The sequence below is a fragment of the Onychostruthus taczanowskii genome, unplaced genomic scaffold (genome assembly GCF_017590055.1).
Source record: "Onychostruthus taczanowskii isolate IOZ18803 unplaced genomic scaffold, ASM1759005v1 scaffold12, whole genome shotgun sequence".
Classification (NCBI taxonomy): domain Eukaryota; kingdom Metazoa; phylum Chordata; class Aves; order Passeriformes; family Passeridae; genus Onychostruthus; species Onychostruthus taczanowskii.
In genome coordinates, this window is record NW_024498351.1 from 15,893,678 (window position 1) to 15,906,337 (window position 12,660).

General features: G+C 37.9%; 1 protein-coding gene across 3 annotated transcripts in view; it reads left to right on the forward strand.

Annotated features, from left to right (window-relative positions):
* Positions 1-12,660, forward strand: part of SNX25 (sorting nexin 25) — an 83,343-nt gene that overhangs the window by 57,211 nt on the left and 13,472 nt on the right. For all 3 annotated transcript variants that reach the window (XM_041427882.1, XM_041427881.1, XM_041427883.1), the window contains exons 8-11: positions 1,414-1,545; positions 3,404-3,679; positions 7,778-7,933; positions 10,340-10,471. In XM_041427882.1, coding sequence (XP_041283816.1) covers positions 1,414-1,545; positions 3,404-3,679; positions 7,778-7,933; positions 10,340-10,471 — 696 coding nt within the window. The remainder of the gene's footprint in view (positions 1-1,413; positions 1,546-3,403; positions 3,680-7,777; positions 7,934-10,339; positions 10,472-12,660) is intronic.

Below are 12,660 nucleotides of genomic sequence, written 5' to 3' on the forward strand. Positions count from 1 at the left end.
GGGGGAGCTGTTTCAGACAAAACATAGATGACTGCAGTTGTTAAAGAACCACGTTTAACTTGGTTTGTTAAGGCACTGGTTTTGTACCAATAATTGTGTATGTGTCCATGTAGGTAGTTTCCTCATGTGTAGCTTGAGACAAGGAAACTGTTTTTCCTACATATAACTTGCTTGCAGTGTTTCACAGGTGCTAGGTTTAGGAAAATGAGTGGTCTTCCCAGAGAGGAAGGGATCCTGATGCTGACTAGAACTGTATTAGTATTATTAGGTATAAGAAAACCCATATTAGAGAAATTATTAATGCCTCAATCTCAGCATTCGCATCTTGCTCCATACCAAATAAACTTTGTTATAAAATACAAAGTCATAGTGAGACTTGTTAGCCCCAGTACTTCAGGACCTTCTTTTCTTTTCAAAGAAAAAGGTGTGAGTTGGTTGGTGCCTGTGAGAAACAAATTCAGACTACTCTGGTAGTGTGTTTGGGTTCCTGGTGATAAAAGTAAGGGCACTAAATAAGTGACATGAAAACTAGTTCAGCTGCAAGACTGGAGGGTTGAAGAGAAAAGGTTGCTTGGTTTTGATGAGGTATTTGGAAAATTGGTCCTATTTTTCAGAGAAAGACAAGGTTATTCATTTTGTTCAGTATGGGAAGTTTTGATCATTTTGTCAGAGGAGTATTTTGTTTTGAGGTGTTTGTCTCAAAGAAAAGGCCTGGATTCACAAAAATAGTAGAGGAGAAGGAAGTGATAATAGCTTTTTAATGCAACTTCTTAATGGCTGCAGCATCTGCATGGGTACAGGAAGCCTGTGTTTAATTTCCTTTACTGCCTGATGTACACCCTCCTCACTCAGGAAAAGTCCTGAGCATTATATCCCAGAACATACTTGTTCCTGACTGTGTTCCTGATAGATGTTTTTCAATAACAGTAGGAACTGGCTACCAAATGCCCTGGCAGCTAAGGTATTCCATCTTTTTCTGTGTCTCTGGGAATAACTGAGATACATCTCAAAGCTCTGTGGGCTGTGGTATGGAAACTGCTGGTGTTCAAAACAAGTAAAGAATAGATCATTTAGCTTTCAGCTCAGCTCCTCTGCTTTGCAGGAACATTGGAAGTTAAATTTTTGACAACAGCATTTCATGAGTGACTTGAAATGCCATCTTAGTCCTTTGAAATGTATCCAGAAAGATGTGGAGGTATTTACTATCTGATAGAAGCATAGATCATTTTATCTTCTAAGTGCTTAAAACTCTATTTTTTTTTTTTAATGAAGCAAAACTGTTACTGTAGGAGGTCTGTGTAGTTGAATCTAGGACACATTTGTGGGATGCATGGTGAAAAGATTTTCCCTATAAGGAAAGGAGTTAGAATTAGGCATTTTACCAGTTTTTATTCTTAGTTTTCCCTTCTTCAGATTCTTCAGTTTGAAGAAATTTTGGCCAACCCTTCATACCGAGAGCACTTCCGGATCTACATGGAGAGGATGGACAAGATGGCTTTGATTGGCTTCTGGGAGTCTGTGGAGAACCTGAAGAATGCTAACAAGGTGGAAGAAGCTGCAAGCCTATATGGCTTTGTACATTGATGATGCTGTTTGTCATGGTCTTGATGTTAGGAAATGACTTTAAGTTTTTGAAATATCAATAGCATAGGATGGGTTCTAAGCGATTTGTGTTTTTTTAACTGCTTCATGTCAATATTTGAAGATAATATTGCAATTACAATTTGTGGGCTGTTGTGATGATGATTTATTGTTGGTTGCTGTAACAACATCTGTTAAAAGGAATACTTGATATGCAAAAGGAGTAGAACTGTTTCCCTCTCCACCACACAAAAAACTTGCAGGCTTTAGTTGTACTAGTTCACATGAAATGTAGAAGCACATTCCAACTGGATAGTCTGTACATAAACTTCTCATCTTGCCAATTACAGGTAGCCCATTCAATCCAAAATAATGAAATTGTGTGTATATATGTTCTTAAAATCTTTCTGGAAGAGAGGTGTTGCTTTAAAAGGCCTTTCCCTAGTCTCTAGCAGCTAAGTTTCTCTAGGAGTACCACACTGCTGATAGAGAGAAGAAACAATGCTATATTGTAATTTTGGCTAAAATAAAGTAGGAATTAGAACCCTGAAACAAGGATAAGGAATATCACTTAAAGTTGCAACAAGCACCCTGGAGCAGTGATGCAGAGGAAGAAATTGTAGAGGATAAATTTGCTGTTTGTGACCAGTGTGGTGGATTTCTGGGAGAAGCAATTAAACTTTCAGGATTCACTGAAATGAAATACAGATTTGATTATTGATTATCAGTTAAATTTTTGTTTACTGTAATTTTGTTGCTCTTATTCCAATCAGTTGGAAAACATAAAGCATCCTGTAAACAGAGAGATAAATTGTAGAGTATGAGTAGTGAACCATTAATACAATCTGAAAAAATGACTACCAACCAACTCAAGCTAGAAAGTGTTGACAAAAATGCTTTGTCAGGCACTGTGAAGAGAGTTCTATAAATCAGTTTTGATTTGCAAACTGCTTTTGATTGGAAAAGGTACTATAAATGATTTTATGACCTCTCAGCTGTGAATTTTTGGTCTTCCTGTTCAAAACAATATGTATGTACCTATGGATATGGATATATCTGCCACTCCAGGGGCAGCTCACACGAAGGTAGTGTTCTGCAGCCGTGTGGCTGTAGTGTTGTCAGATGAGGCAGGTAAGAACATTGTGCCGTTCTGAGGGAGTGGATAAACCCTTTCTAATTCTGTCCAGTTTAGGGAGATGCTAATTTAGGGAGCTGATTATGGGCTCTGCTGCATTACTTTCTCTCTTTCCTGTTTGTTAATGCAAGGTTTAATCCTGTGCACTTTACTGTGCTCTGTAAAAAATACCCAGCCTCCTGTACTGATAAATGTCTCTTCAAATGTGCTTTTTTTCCTCTTCTTGCATCTTTTTTTTTCTTTTCCTCTGCAAATTAATGAAAATCATGTATAAAGTGAATTGATTCTATTCATCAGAAGACAGGAGAGCTGATTCAGCTGAGCTTTCCCATCTGAATTTAAAAGGGTGACCACACTGTTGCTCTGGCACTTTTCTTCCTTTTAATGCCAGCTTTTGGAACATGGATTTAAAGGAGTGGGTGCAGAAGCTCTGGCAATTGTAGGGCACAACTGTTTCTTCACTTAACAAATATCCATACTTAACTTGTAAAATGGATTGCTTAGCAGAGGTGCACAGGCAGGCAGCATGCTTGATCTCAGTAAGAGATTTACAGATGTCTTCTCATACATTTGGATAGGAAATTAGCTTGATTATCCTTCAAATTGTGCACCTGGGTCCTGAGTCATCTTGATATTTTCAATATCGTTTCGTTTTTCTTTTCTCCCTCCCTCTCCATTGCTTCCTAGGCTGAAATACCTCAACTGGTGAGTGAAATTTACCAGAATTTTTTTGTGGAAAGCAGAGAAATACCTGTGGAAAAATCCCTTTATAAGGAAATACAGCAAAGTCTTGTGGGAAATAAAGGCATTGAAGTATTCTACAGAATTCAGGCAGATGTTTATGAAACTCTAAAGGACAGATACTACCCCTCATTCATTGTCAGTGATTTATATGAGAGATCAGTCAAGCAGGAGGAAGAAAGAAGTTCTTCTCAGCTAACTCCTGAGGACAAAGATGAAGTGGTGAGTCACACAGACAATTTCTTTCACTGTTATTTCAAGTGATCTGAGAGACTGTCCTGAGAAAAGAATGTTGTAGCATCTTCTGTCCTTTGGCTTTGGACTACTCTTCTTTATTGTATGCATTTATTTATAGATGTCATCACTCTTGTAGTTTCATCTGGTTAAACTTGTTTGTTTACATGCTCTTTGAAATAAAAGGGTACAAAATGACAGACTACTTAAATTTTAATTTAGTTGAAGTAGATAGCTCAGATTCCTAAGCCCTCTGTATTTCACATCTTCTTAGAAACAGAGAGTGCAAAACATATTTCATATAAGTTCAGCCGCTCTGCTTTTGAGTGAAAAAATTCTCATTGAACCTCAGTAGGTTTCTGCTCATTGTCCCTGTCTCCCATGCATTTCCTAGGTACTAAATAGATATTAGAGTTGCACAAAAGAGAAGAAAAGGTAATGTAAAATAGAATCTTAGTGGTTTTTATTGAATAAATTAATAGACCATGTTGGAAGATAAGTCTGGCACAATAACTCTAAATACTAAAACAGAGCATTCAAAATGTCATAAGCAATAAGCCAATGGCAACTCTTCTTGGGGCAGGTTTTGTCCTTGAGTTGTCTAAATCAGTCATGTCAGGGGAACTGTATTTATCCAAGAACGTTTTGACAGGAGCACATCTCAGACTATTGAGTGCCTCTTTCAGTCAGGCTGCTGCTTCAGGTCAGCATGGATGTCTTCATTTTACAGGTGAACTTGCTCAGAACTCAATGAAATGTAACAGTTTGTCCAAAACCAGATCTAAATAAATAAGTCCAGAAGTGCTGATCTACATTCTGCTATTTAGAAACAATTTTTCCAGAACCTAAGGCTTTTGTATTTACTCCTTAAATGACTTTAATTTCTGTAGGTGAGTTGTTCTAGTCTTTGTAGTTTGTGTATCAGCAAATCTGCAGAGATGAATAGTTTTAAGTAAATTACTTGCAATATGTGCTTTTAGAGCTTCATGAATCTTTTCAATGTTTGTTTTCCCCTGTATTCTTTTCCTTGGTAAAATATTCAAGATGTTTTTTAGTTTTCTCACTGCTAACTCAGCTCTGTGTTGATGGTGGTAGGTACTTCAAAGGCTTTGTGACCTTGTGCTTGCGATCATTGAGGCTTTGCGCAATGGCTCTGAACAGTTTTGTCCAGAGCTTCCTGAAGCATTAAATGCTGTGCTTTCTAATTTCTTCATATGATTTATTCAAAGTCTAACACAGATAATGATTTCTCTGAGGAAACTGACGCAGTACTTTAGGGCTAGCTGTACTATGTTTGATAACATCTACTGTAGCTGCCAAAAGTTAGATTTGTGACATCAGCATCATCTGTCCTTCCTTTGAGTCCTTGGATATGTATGGACCATATACAAAGTCTGTGTAAGCCATGAAACCTTAAAGATTAATATATTGCCAAGTCTGCTTATAACATTCAGAGCAGATTTTTTTCATTTTTAACAAATTAAGTATGAAGTTGTATATACTGCTTGAGTATCTCTTGAATAGAGCAGTTCTAATGGTGCCGTGCTATGCTTCAGGGTCTTTAAAGATGAAAACAAATTATAAGAGTCTTTCTGAAGCTTCCCATCTTCTTTCAAATTTTGGTGAAAATGCAGTACTGGCTCATAAGTTTGTGGGGTTTTTTCCTCCCCATAGATCGGAAATGACAGCTGAGAAATCGGATGTTTCTGAAGGGATATGTATTGTTAGGAAGTACAGATTGTTTTGTTTTTTTTTTTTTTTTAGTTTGGGTTTTGGGTCTGTGTCCTAACTTCCTGGGGTACTGTCGGCATCACCTGTGGTCCTTTTCTATAAATTTCACTGCTATAGGCTGAATAGATAAAAAGCCATCTTGTGCACTCAAGGAGATGAGGACAAAAGGATGAGCCCTGATTAAATGTGAGAAAATCAAGTCACAAGATAGGAATCTACAAAGGGCCAGCCTGCTGGTTCTGCTGCAGGTAGAACAAGCTCTTTCTTCTTCCCAGTCTGTTTCTAGGACAAACCTCCACAAACCTCCATGTATTTCTACTTGGATGAATGTCCCAGGTTCAGAATACAGAAGCAGGCAGTGCTGGCATCCAGCACTTCGAGGAGAGGATCTGGTGACTGCATTGGTGCTGCATGTGTCAGATCACTAAAATAAGACTGACGTCTGTGTTCTACGTCACTCACAGAAATGGAAGCCATTATCAGCTTACCAATGAGGGGAAGACAGAGCAATCCATTATGATCTCAGCTTTGAGTGAACTGATTGTTTGTTAAATTTGATATTTTGAATGCAGGTTACTTGATCTTGTAATTCTAGCATTTCTTTTTGATAAACCTAGTGAAAACCTTCACAATGGTTTTTGCTTTAAGTGTCTGAAAAGTTAGTGACAGAGAAATCATGTAGCCCACCTCTGGGAGCACAGCCTCATTGATTTGTAATTGATTGCTACCATTGAACTTCATGTGAAAGGTCTTCTAATTCTTCTATGCTGAAAATAGCATTCTTGATTCTTTCTTTACCTCTGTGCTTCCCAACAAGCATAAGGTTTGGGGTTATTTATAGTTCTTTACATTAAATATTTTTGGGTTTTAAATAAAACCCAATATTGTTAATTATTATTTGTGTTACTGTAGTGCCAGAAGACAACATTCTGAGCTGAGGTCTGTACTTATGCTTGGAGGCAAGTTTCTGACCTTAGGAGTTCATAGTCCATGCAGAATAGACAGAAAAAAGGACAGGGCATAGAGCTAATGGGTTTTTACTCAGCCACATAGCAGGCAAAGGCAGAGCTAGAAAAGGGCATGGATTTCTCAACCTAGAACTCTTGACTTCTGCATTATGTTTGAGGATCATGCTAAGGAGATTAGTTATTGTTGCTACTGTTATCTCTTCTCAGACTTTCTTAAATAAGATACTATGGAATTTACAACAGGATTGTCTCCTCTAAAACTCACAGAATTTACAAAAGTGTGCGAGTTCCTTCTGTTACTTTTTTCTTTATGATATAAAGATACAGTTTACTTAGTTGGAATATCATTAAATAACATAGAACCCATCTTCATGAGAATAGACTCAGCTTCCCTCAGATAAATTTAGATATACTCAGTCACAAACAGACCTCAAAGATCTTTGAACATGGCAGCAGTAAAAGCTGAGTGCTGTTTGCTAGGTCTCAAGGTCTTCGTGTCTATTTGGGGAAGTACAGTAAGAAGGGGGAGTTTGAGCTATATGTCAGAAGATGTTAAGGAGAATGTCACTGAAAGGTGTGAAGTTTTCTAATTTTTTGCAGCCTGTAGTACACAAGATGGAAAAAGCTATTGGTTTGTCTGAATGAATATATGAAAATGATTTATGAATTTAGGGTAAGGCATATGTGCTTTTAACACATTTTTATTAACACTTCTAAAAACAGCAGTAAAACTGTGTAGAAAGCTAAAGGACTTGGTTTAGATTGTTCTGCAGGATGACAAATCTGTTTTGTGAAGGTTTGTGGGAGGCAGGACTGTTTGTTAGAAATATGGAATTTTTTTGGTTTTGTTCCCTTCTGCCCCATCCTCATTATCTTTCAGCTCAGCACTAAGTATTTACTTTTCTATCTGGCTCTGAATAGTGATCATGACTACTAAGCTATTTTTGCTTTTAAAACCAACTTTAACTCTGCCTCTCATTAACACTAAAGCCTTAGCTTGAAGGTCATTTTTACAGTGTCGCTGCAGTTGCCAAAGAACTGTAGTAGAAATGGTAATGAGGCTTTGTCTGTTGGGGTTTTGGTTTTGTTTTTCACAACAGACTGACATTTCATGTTGGATCTGATGGTTGGAATATCTGTTGTACCTACGTTTTCATCTATATCAAGAAGCAAATGCTAATCCACCTCCTCCCCCTTCCCTGGCAGTGTTCAAGGCCGGGCTGGATGGGGTTCTGACCAGTCTGGTCTAGTGTCCATGCCAGTGGCAGTGAGATGGGAACCGTGTGATGTTTAAGGTCCCTTCCAGCCAAAACCATTCTGTCATTCTATGAATAACTGTCGCTTTTCTCATATTAATGTAGCCATTATTCCCATCCTCTATTCCTAGAGCCAAGGTTGTGAAGAAGCTACTGAAGAATGCAGCACAAGAATTAATGAACAGGCCAGTTATGCTGTAAATAAACTTCGCCAGCTAAATGATAAGCTTGAGTATAAGAAACAGGCTCTAAATTCCATTTGTAATTCACCAAAACCCGACAAAAAGGTACGTACCTTTTGTGTCTTCAGTTCTTTTTTATTTTTTTTTTTTTAATTTTTGGATAAATGTTTGTGTATTATCCAGTTGTCACATTTTGTATGGGTCAGATGCTTATTTCAGTCAATTTGTTAAACTGAAGGTGAAATCAGAACTTAGTTTTAATTGTTTTTTCCCCATATCTAAAAGCTATTGTAGCTAAACTTGTGAATGTGCTATGTATTGCTTTGTTGGCCATGGAAAAAGGCTCACTCTCCCGTGCTGCCTTGTGGGTGGCAAGGGGTGTTTGTCCCTTGCCTCCCTGCCCTGCCGCGCTGCCCGGGGGTGTGGATGCGCTGCTCCTGTGCCCTCTGCTGCCGCTCGGGGCACAGCACCAGCTCTGACAGACTTCCTCGAGCTGAGGGATAGAAACCCAAACCTTTAGGAGGGACCGATTCCTTTATTAGGGGCCAGGAAAAAGCATGCTGTCATCAAAGAGAAAATTCAGAGCGATGTGAAACTTTAATCTCTGGACCAGGGCAAATAATACATATCTTTTTCTGTTTGCAAAGTGGAACAGGTAAGCAATCTGAGAATATACTCAGGAGAAGCAAGGGACTTGCACATGGCTTGGGCCCACTTTGTTGATTTTACATGCCTGTTGTTCAGATGCAGTTGGGCCTGTCTTGGCAGGTGTAATGGGATTTGGTTGCAGATGGTGGATGGTGGGTAAGATGAGCCAAGGTGTTTTCCTAAAATCCTGCTGCTAGCAATGACAAAAATGTACCTGGGTATTAATCATTGCTCAGAACCTGGCTGGCTCCTTGATACATTTTTCCTTCACTCAGGAAGTGAAGTGAGTGCTGAGATGCTTGTCTGAATAGGAGTTGACATCCCACTCATCTCTGCTGCCCCAGCTCTGGGCACAGCTACTTCCAGGAGAAAGATGTGGACACTAGAGTTTGGGGCCACCCTGGCTAGCTTCATTCCCTCTGTCCCTTCCACATCTTCCTTCTGCCAGAGGGTACTGCAGGCAACTGAAAATGTTTGCAGCTGTTCTGGGGTGTCTCCCTTCCAACCCAAGCCCTTCTATGATTCTGTATAACTAAACCTTTATATAGTGTTCCATTCACATGAATGTTCTATGTTCCTCTTGCATTCTTGAAACCATAATAGCTGTATTCTTTCTGTACTTAGGCTCTTGGGGAGGAGGGGATTGTACCCCTACTGAAGTAGTGGGTTTTTCCCTATATGTTTTTGTTTCTAAAATATACTTGGTCTTGGAAAATAGCTGCATCTCTGAAACAGAATAGTAAAATGGATCCAGTATTATTGTAAGGTCTCAGTATTCAGTTTGTAAATGTAACAGCTGGTAATTTATGATAAAATCTTACCAGTTGTTCTGTATTTATTGAATGATCTGGATGCCACTGGACTCAAAGTGAGGTGATTGCAGAGAAGCCTCAGCATTGATAGCAAATAAGAAAAATACTAAATTAGTAAAATATTAAATACCTCAGTGAAGGTGAGGTATTTGCTAGAAAATTGTTATATAGCTGTCACATAGATACTGTTTTACATCTGACATGAGAAATTCTGAACGAGACAGAATTCCTGTAGCTCTGTAGAATGCATCACTTGTGGTGTAAGTGACAGAACTGATAAATTTGGCTAAGTGGTATATCATATTTAAAAATTTAAAAGTGTCATCTGCTTTTACTGTGTTTCTAATGCACATCTTAGGTATATTTCCACCTTCTCTTGTCATACTGTCTCCTGGCAGGATGTTTGGCTACTTTTTGTGCTTTCCACAGTAACAAATCCTTGCCTTCTCAAAACTAGAATGAAGTAAGTCATAACTTGGAGTGTTTTCTAACATAGTTAATTCCTAGAAATGCAATCTGTTCCCAGATTCTTCAGTCACATGATGTGTACCTGAAAATTATAAAGATGTCTTCAGTAAGGTATATTTCATTACTGTCAATTTCAAGTTCTTATAAAACATACTGTGTGTAATATATAATCATATCTCAAGTGTCTTTTATGCTGGTAGTGTGATAGTAGTTGCACTTCTAACTTGTTTTTTATTTTAGTGTGAGGGTTGGGGTTGGCCTTTAAGATTGCTGTGTGCTCTAGACGTTGGAGGCATCATCAATTCCCTCACATATGTTGGGTTTTTTGTTTGTTTGGGTTTTTTTGTTTTGTTTTGTTTTGTGGGTTTTTTTTTGTGTGTGTGTTTTTTTGTTTTTTTTTTTGTTTTTTTTTTTTTTTTGGTTTAGTTTGGTTTTGTTTTAGATCCACAGGAATTTTTCTCCCTTTCTCCCTCTGCTTTTGCTCCCTTTTTCTTCTTTTGGAACAGTGTCCCTAAAGACATAAAGCTTGTGTGCTGCACAAGCTTTCTCCTACCAATTATAATGAATAAACTTTTCTCTGCAGATTGTTTCTAAGCTGAAGGATGAAATTACTCTGATGGAGAGAGAGCACAGTGACCTTCAGCTGCACATTGCAAGAACAGACTGGTGGTGTGAGAACCTTGGCATGTGGAAAGCCTTCATTGTCTCAGGAGAGGTAGGGGATTTTTTTCTGCCTTTTGATCTTCTGGGTCTATTCAAACTTACATGAAAAGCAGAAGAAAAATGTGTAGATACTTTCCTTATACCTATACTAGAAATTTACTTGTGGTGGGAAAGAACCCTAACCTCTAACTCCTCTTCTGTTTCCCCAGTGGCTACTATGATGCATACACAGAATTTCTGTTCCTCAGACACTGTTGTAATGGAGTTATAAAAATTACCTGCATGTACATAAACAAGTTTTGGCACTGGGTAATTTGCTGTCTTAGGGGCACTGTTTTTCATGAGAGCTGTGTCTTCCTGTATTACCATGCTATTGCACTTGGGTGCAGCTGTGTCTCTGCTATGTCTCAAAGACGCAGTGCTTATACTTTTTGGGTTTTGTATTATTGTATTTAATGGCTGTACAGTTTCAAGGGGCTTGAATGCCCAGAAAGAAAGTGCTTTATATCTGTAAGTTGAATAAGTTGTTACTTTTTTTTGTCTTGTTTTGCGGTTCCATTTGGGCATAGGCAGACAATTGTAGAATGCATGCAAAAAATTGTGATGAAAGCAAAAAGTATTACCATCTTCTGGCTCTCTAGTAACACTTACCATGAAAGGATCTCAGTGAATTATGTAGTAAGTGTAGGCTGACATACATAAGTAATCTTCTTGACAATATCAGTGTGAAGATCTAAAGATTAATTGGGTGTCTGCTGCCTTCCCTTTGTATGCCACTAAGAAAATGTTCCTGAAAAGAATACAAATAATTTTCTTGAGGTAACTCTTTGTTGGAGGAAAAAAGTGTGTGCTGTGGAGTGTATTTGGTTGTGTCTTAAGCTCTTGCAAGCCAGTGATAGGTCTGTCAACAGTTAAAGTCATTGTAAAAGACATAAATCCAACAGGTCAAAAAATGTAAAGTGCCAGTTTTAAAACCAAATTTTCCATGTCGAAACATGTAGATTTGGTTTGGTTTTAATGCTGTTTGCAGGTGACACTATTGAGAACTGAAAAGTTCTTGAATTGTCTTCTTAAGAGTTATTTGTAGCTTTTGAAGCCTAGTCTTAAAATCTGGCAAACTCTGTGTGCAGAATGGCAGTTTTCTGCACAAATGCAACCACATGCAACTGTCCAGAGTCTCTCATTACAAGAGGAGAAGGTGGTTTGGCTAAATTAGAGAAAGGTTGGAAGAGGCTTTTAATTGCTTGCTGCCTTAGCTATAACTTATGAGTAGTACTGGATTAGGTAATTAAATATAGGCTTGCATAAATTGTGCTGTTTGCAACTCCATGCTTCAAAGGGTAGGCTGGAGAAAACATGGATGTTGTAGTTATCTTTGTTAGTTAATTGCTTGGGAATATTCTAGCTGCAGTGAGTGGTTTCAGGGGGCATGAGTAGATGACATAGTCTTTCTATCTGCAAAATACATTGTTGCCAATCCCAGAATATAGCTCTGTGATTTTAGAGAGAGAAAATATTGGCTCTATTGTTTAGCAGACAGGTTTAGTAAAAGTAATTTTTGCTATAGATCTTGAGCTGAAAGAGTAATAGCCAGTCATTGAGCTTTTAAATTGGTCTACTAAATCAGTTAAGAGAGAATGCACAAAAGAAAACAATTACTTAAGTCTTGGGGAAAAAAACATGTCCAAACTCTTGTTTGTAATCTCTTAGCTTGAATCTTTCAGTCTTTACAGTTTTGAGTAATATAAAATATATATATATATATATATATATAAATCAGTGTAAATAATATAATCTCTAGGTGTCTTTTGGTAGCTCATATTTCTGATAAAACTTACTTTGGAAACTCAGTGTTTTGGCTGGCTGATAGAGGTTGAAAAATAGAGTAGGAACATGCTGAATGAAGGGGCCTATGATAACAACTTGTGTAATTCTGAGTGTCTCTTCCCCATTACTTATATATAGGTATATAACTTAGAGCTAAATAGCCTAACTCTATCTGCTTGCTTTAATGGTTTTGGCCTTGTATAATTTAATGTTTTAACACATTCTGTCTCCCTTGTCCAAAGAATGACTGTTTCAGAGCATAACATCTTTTAAAAAAATCTATTGCTTTCAGAAAGAATTGAGTTTCTAGATCTGAATAAGGTGAAGAAAATGGCATGTTTTTTGTGGTTACCACACTACACACCTGGACAAGAGATGGCTGAAAAGCTGCTCAGTGGACAGGAGCTTGGGGCT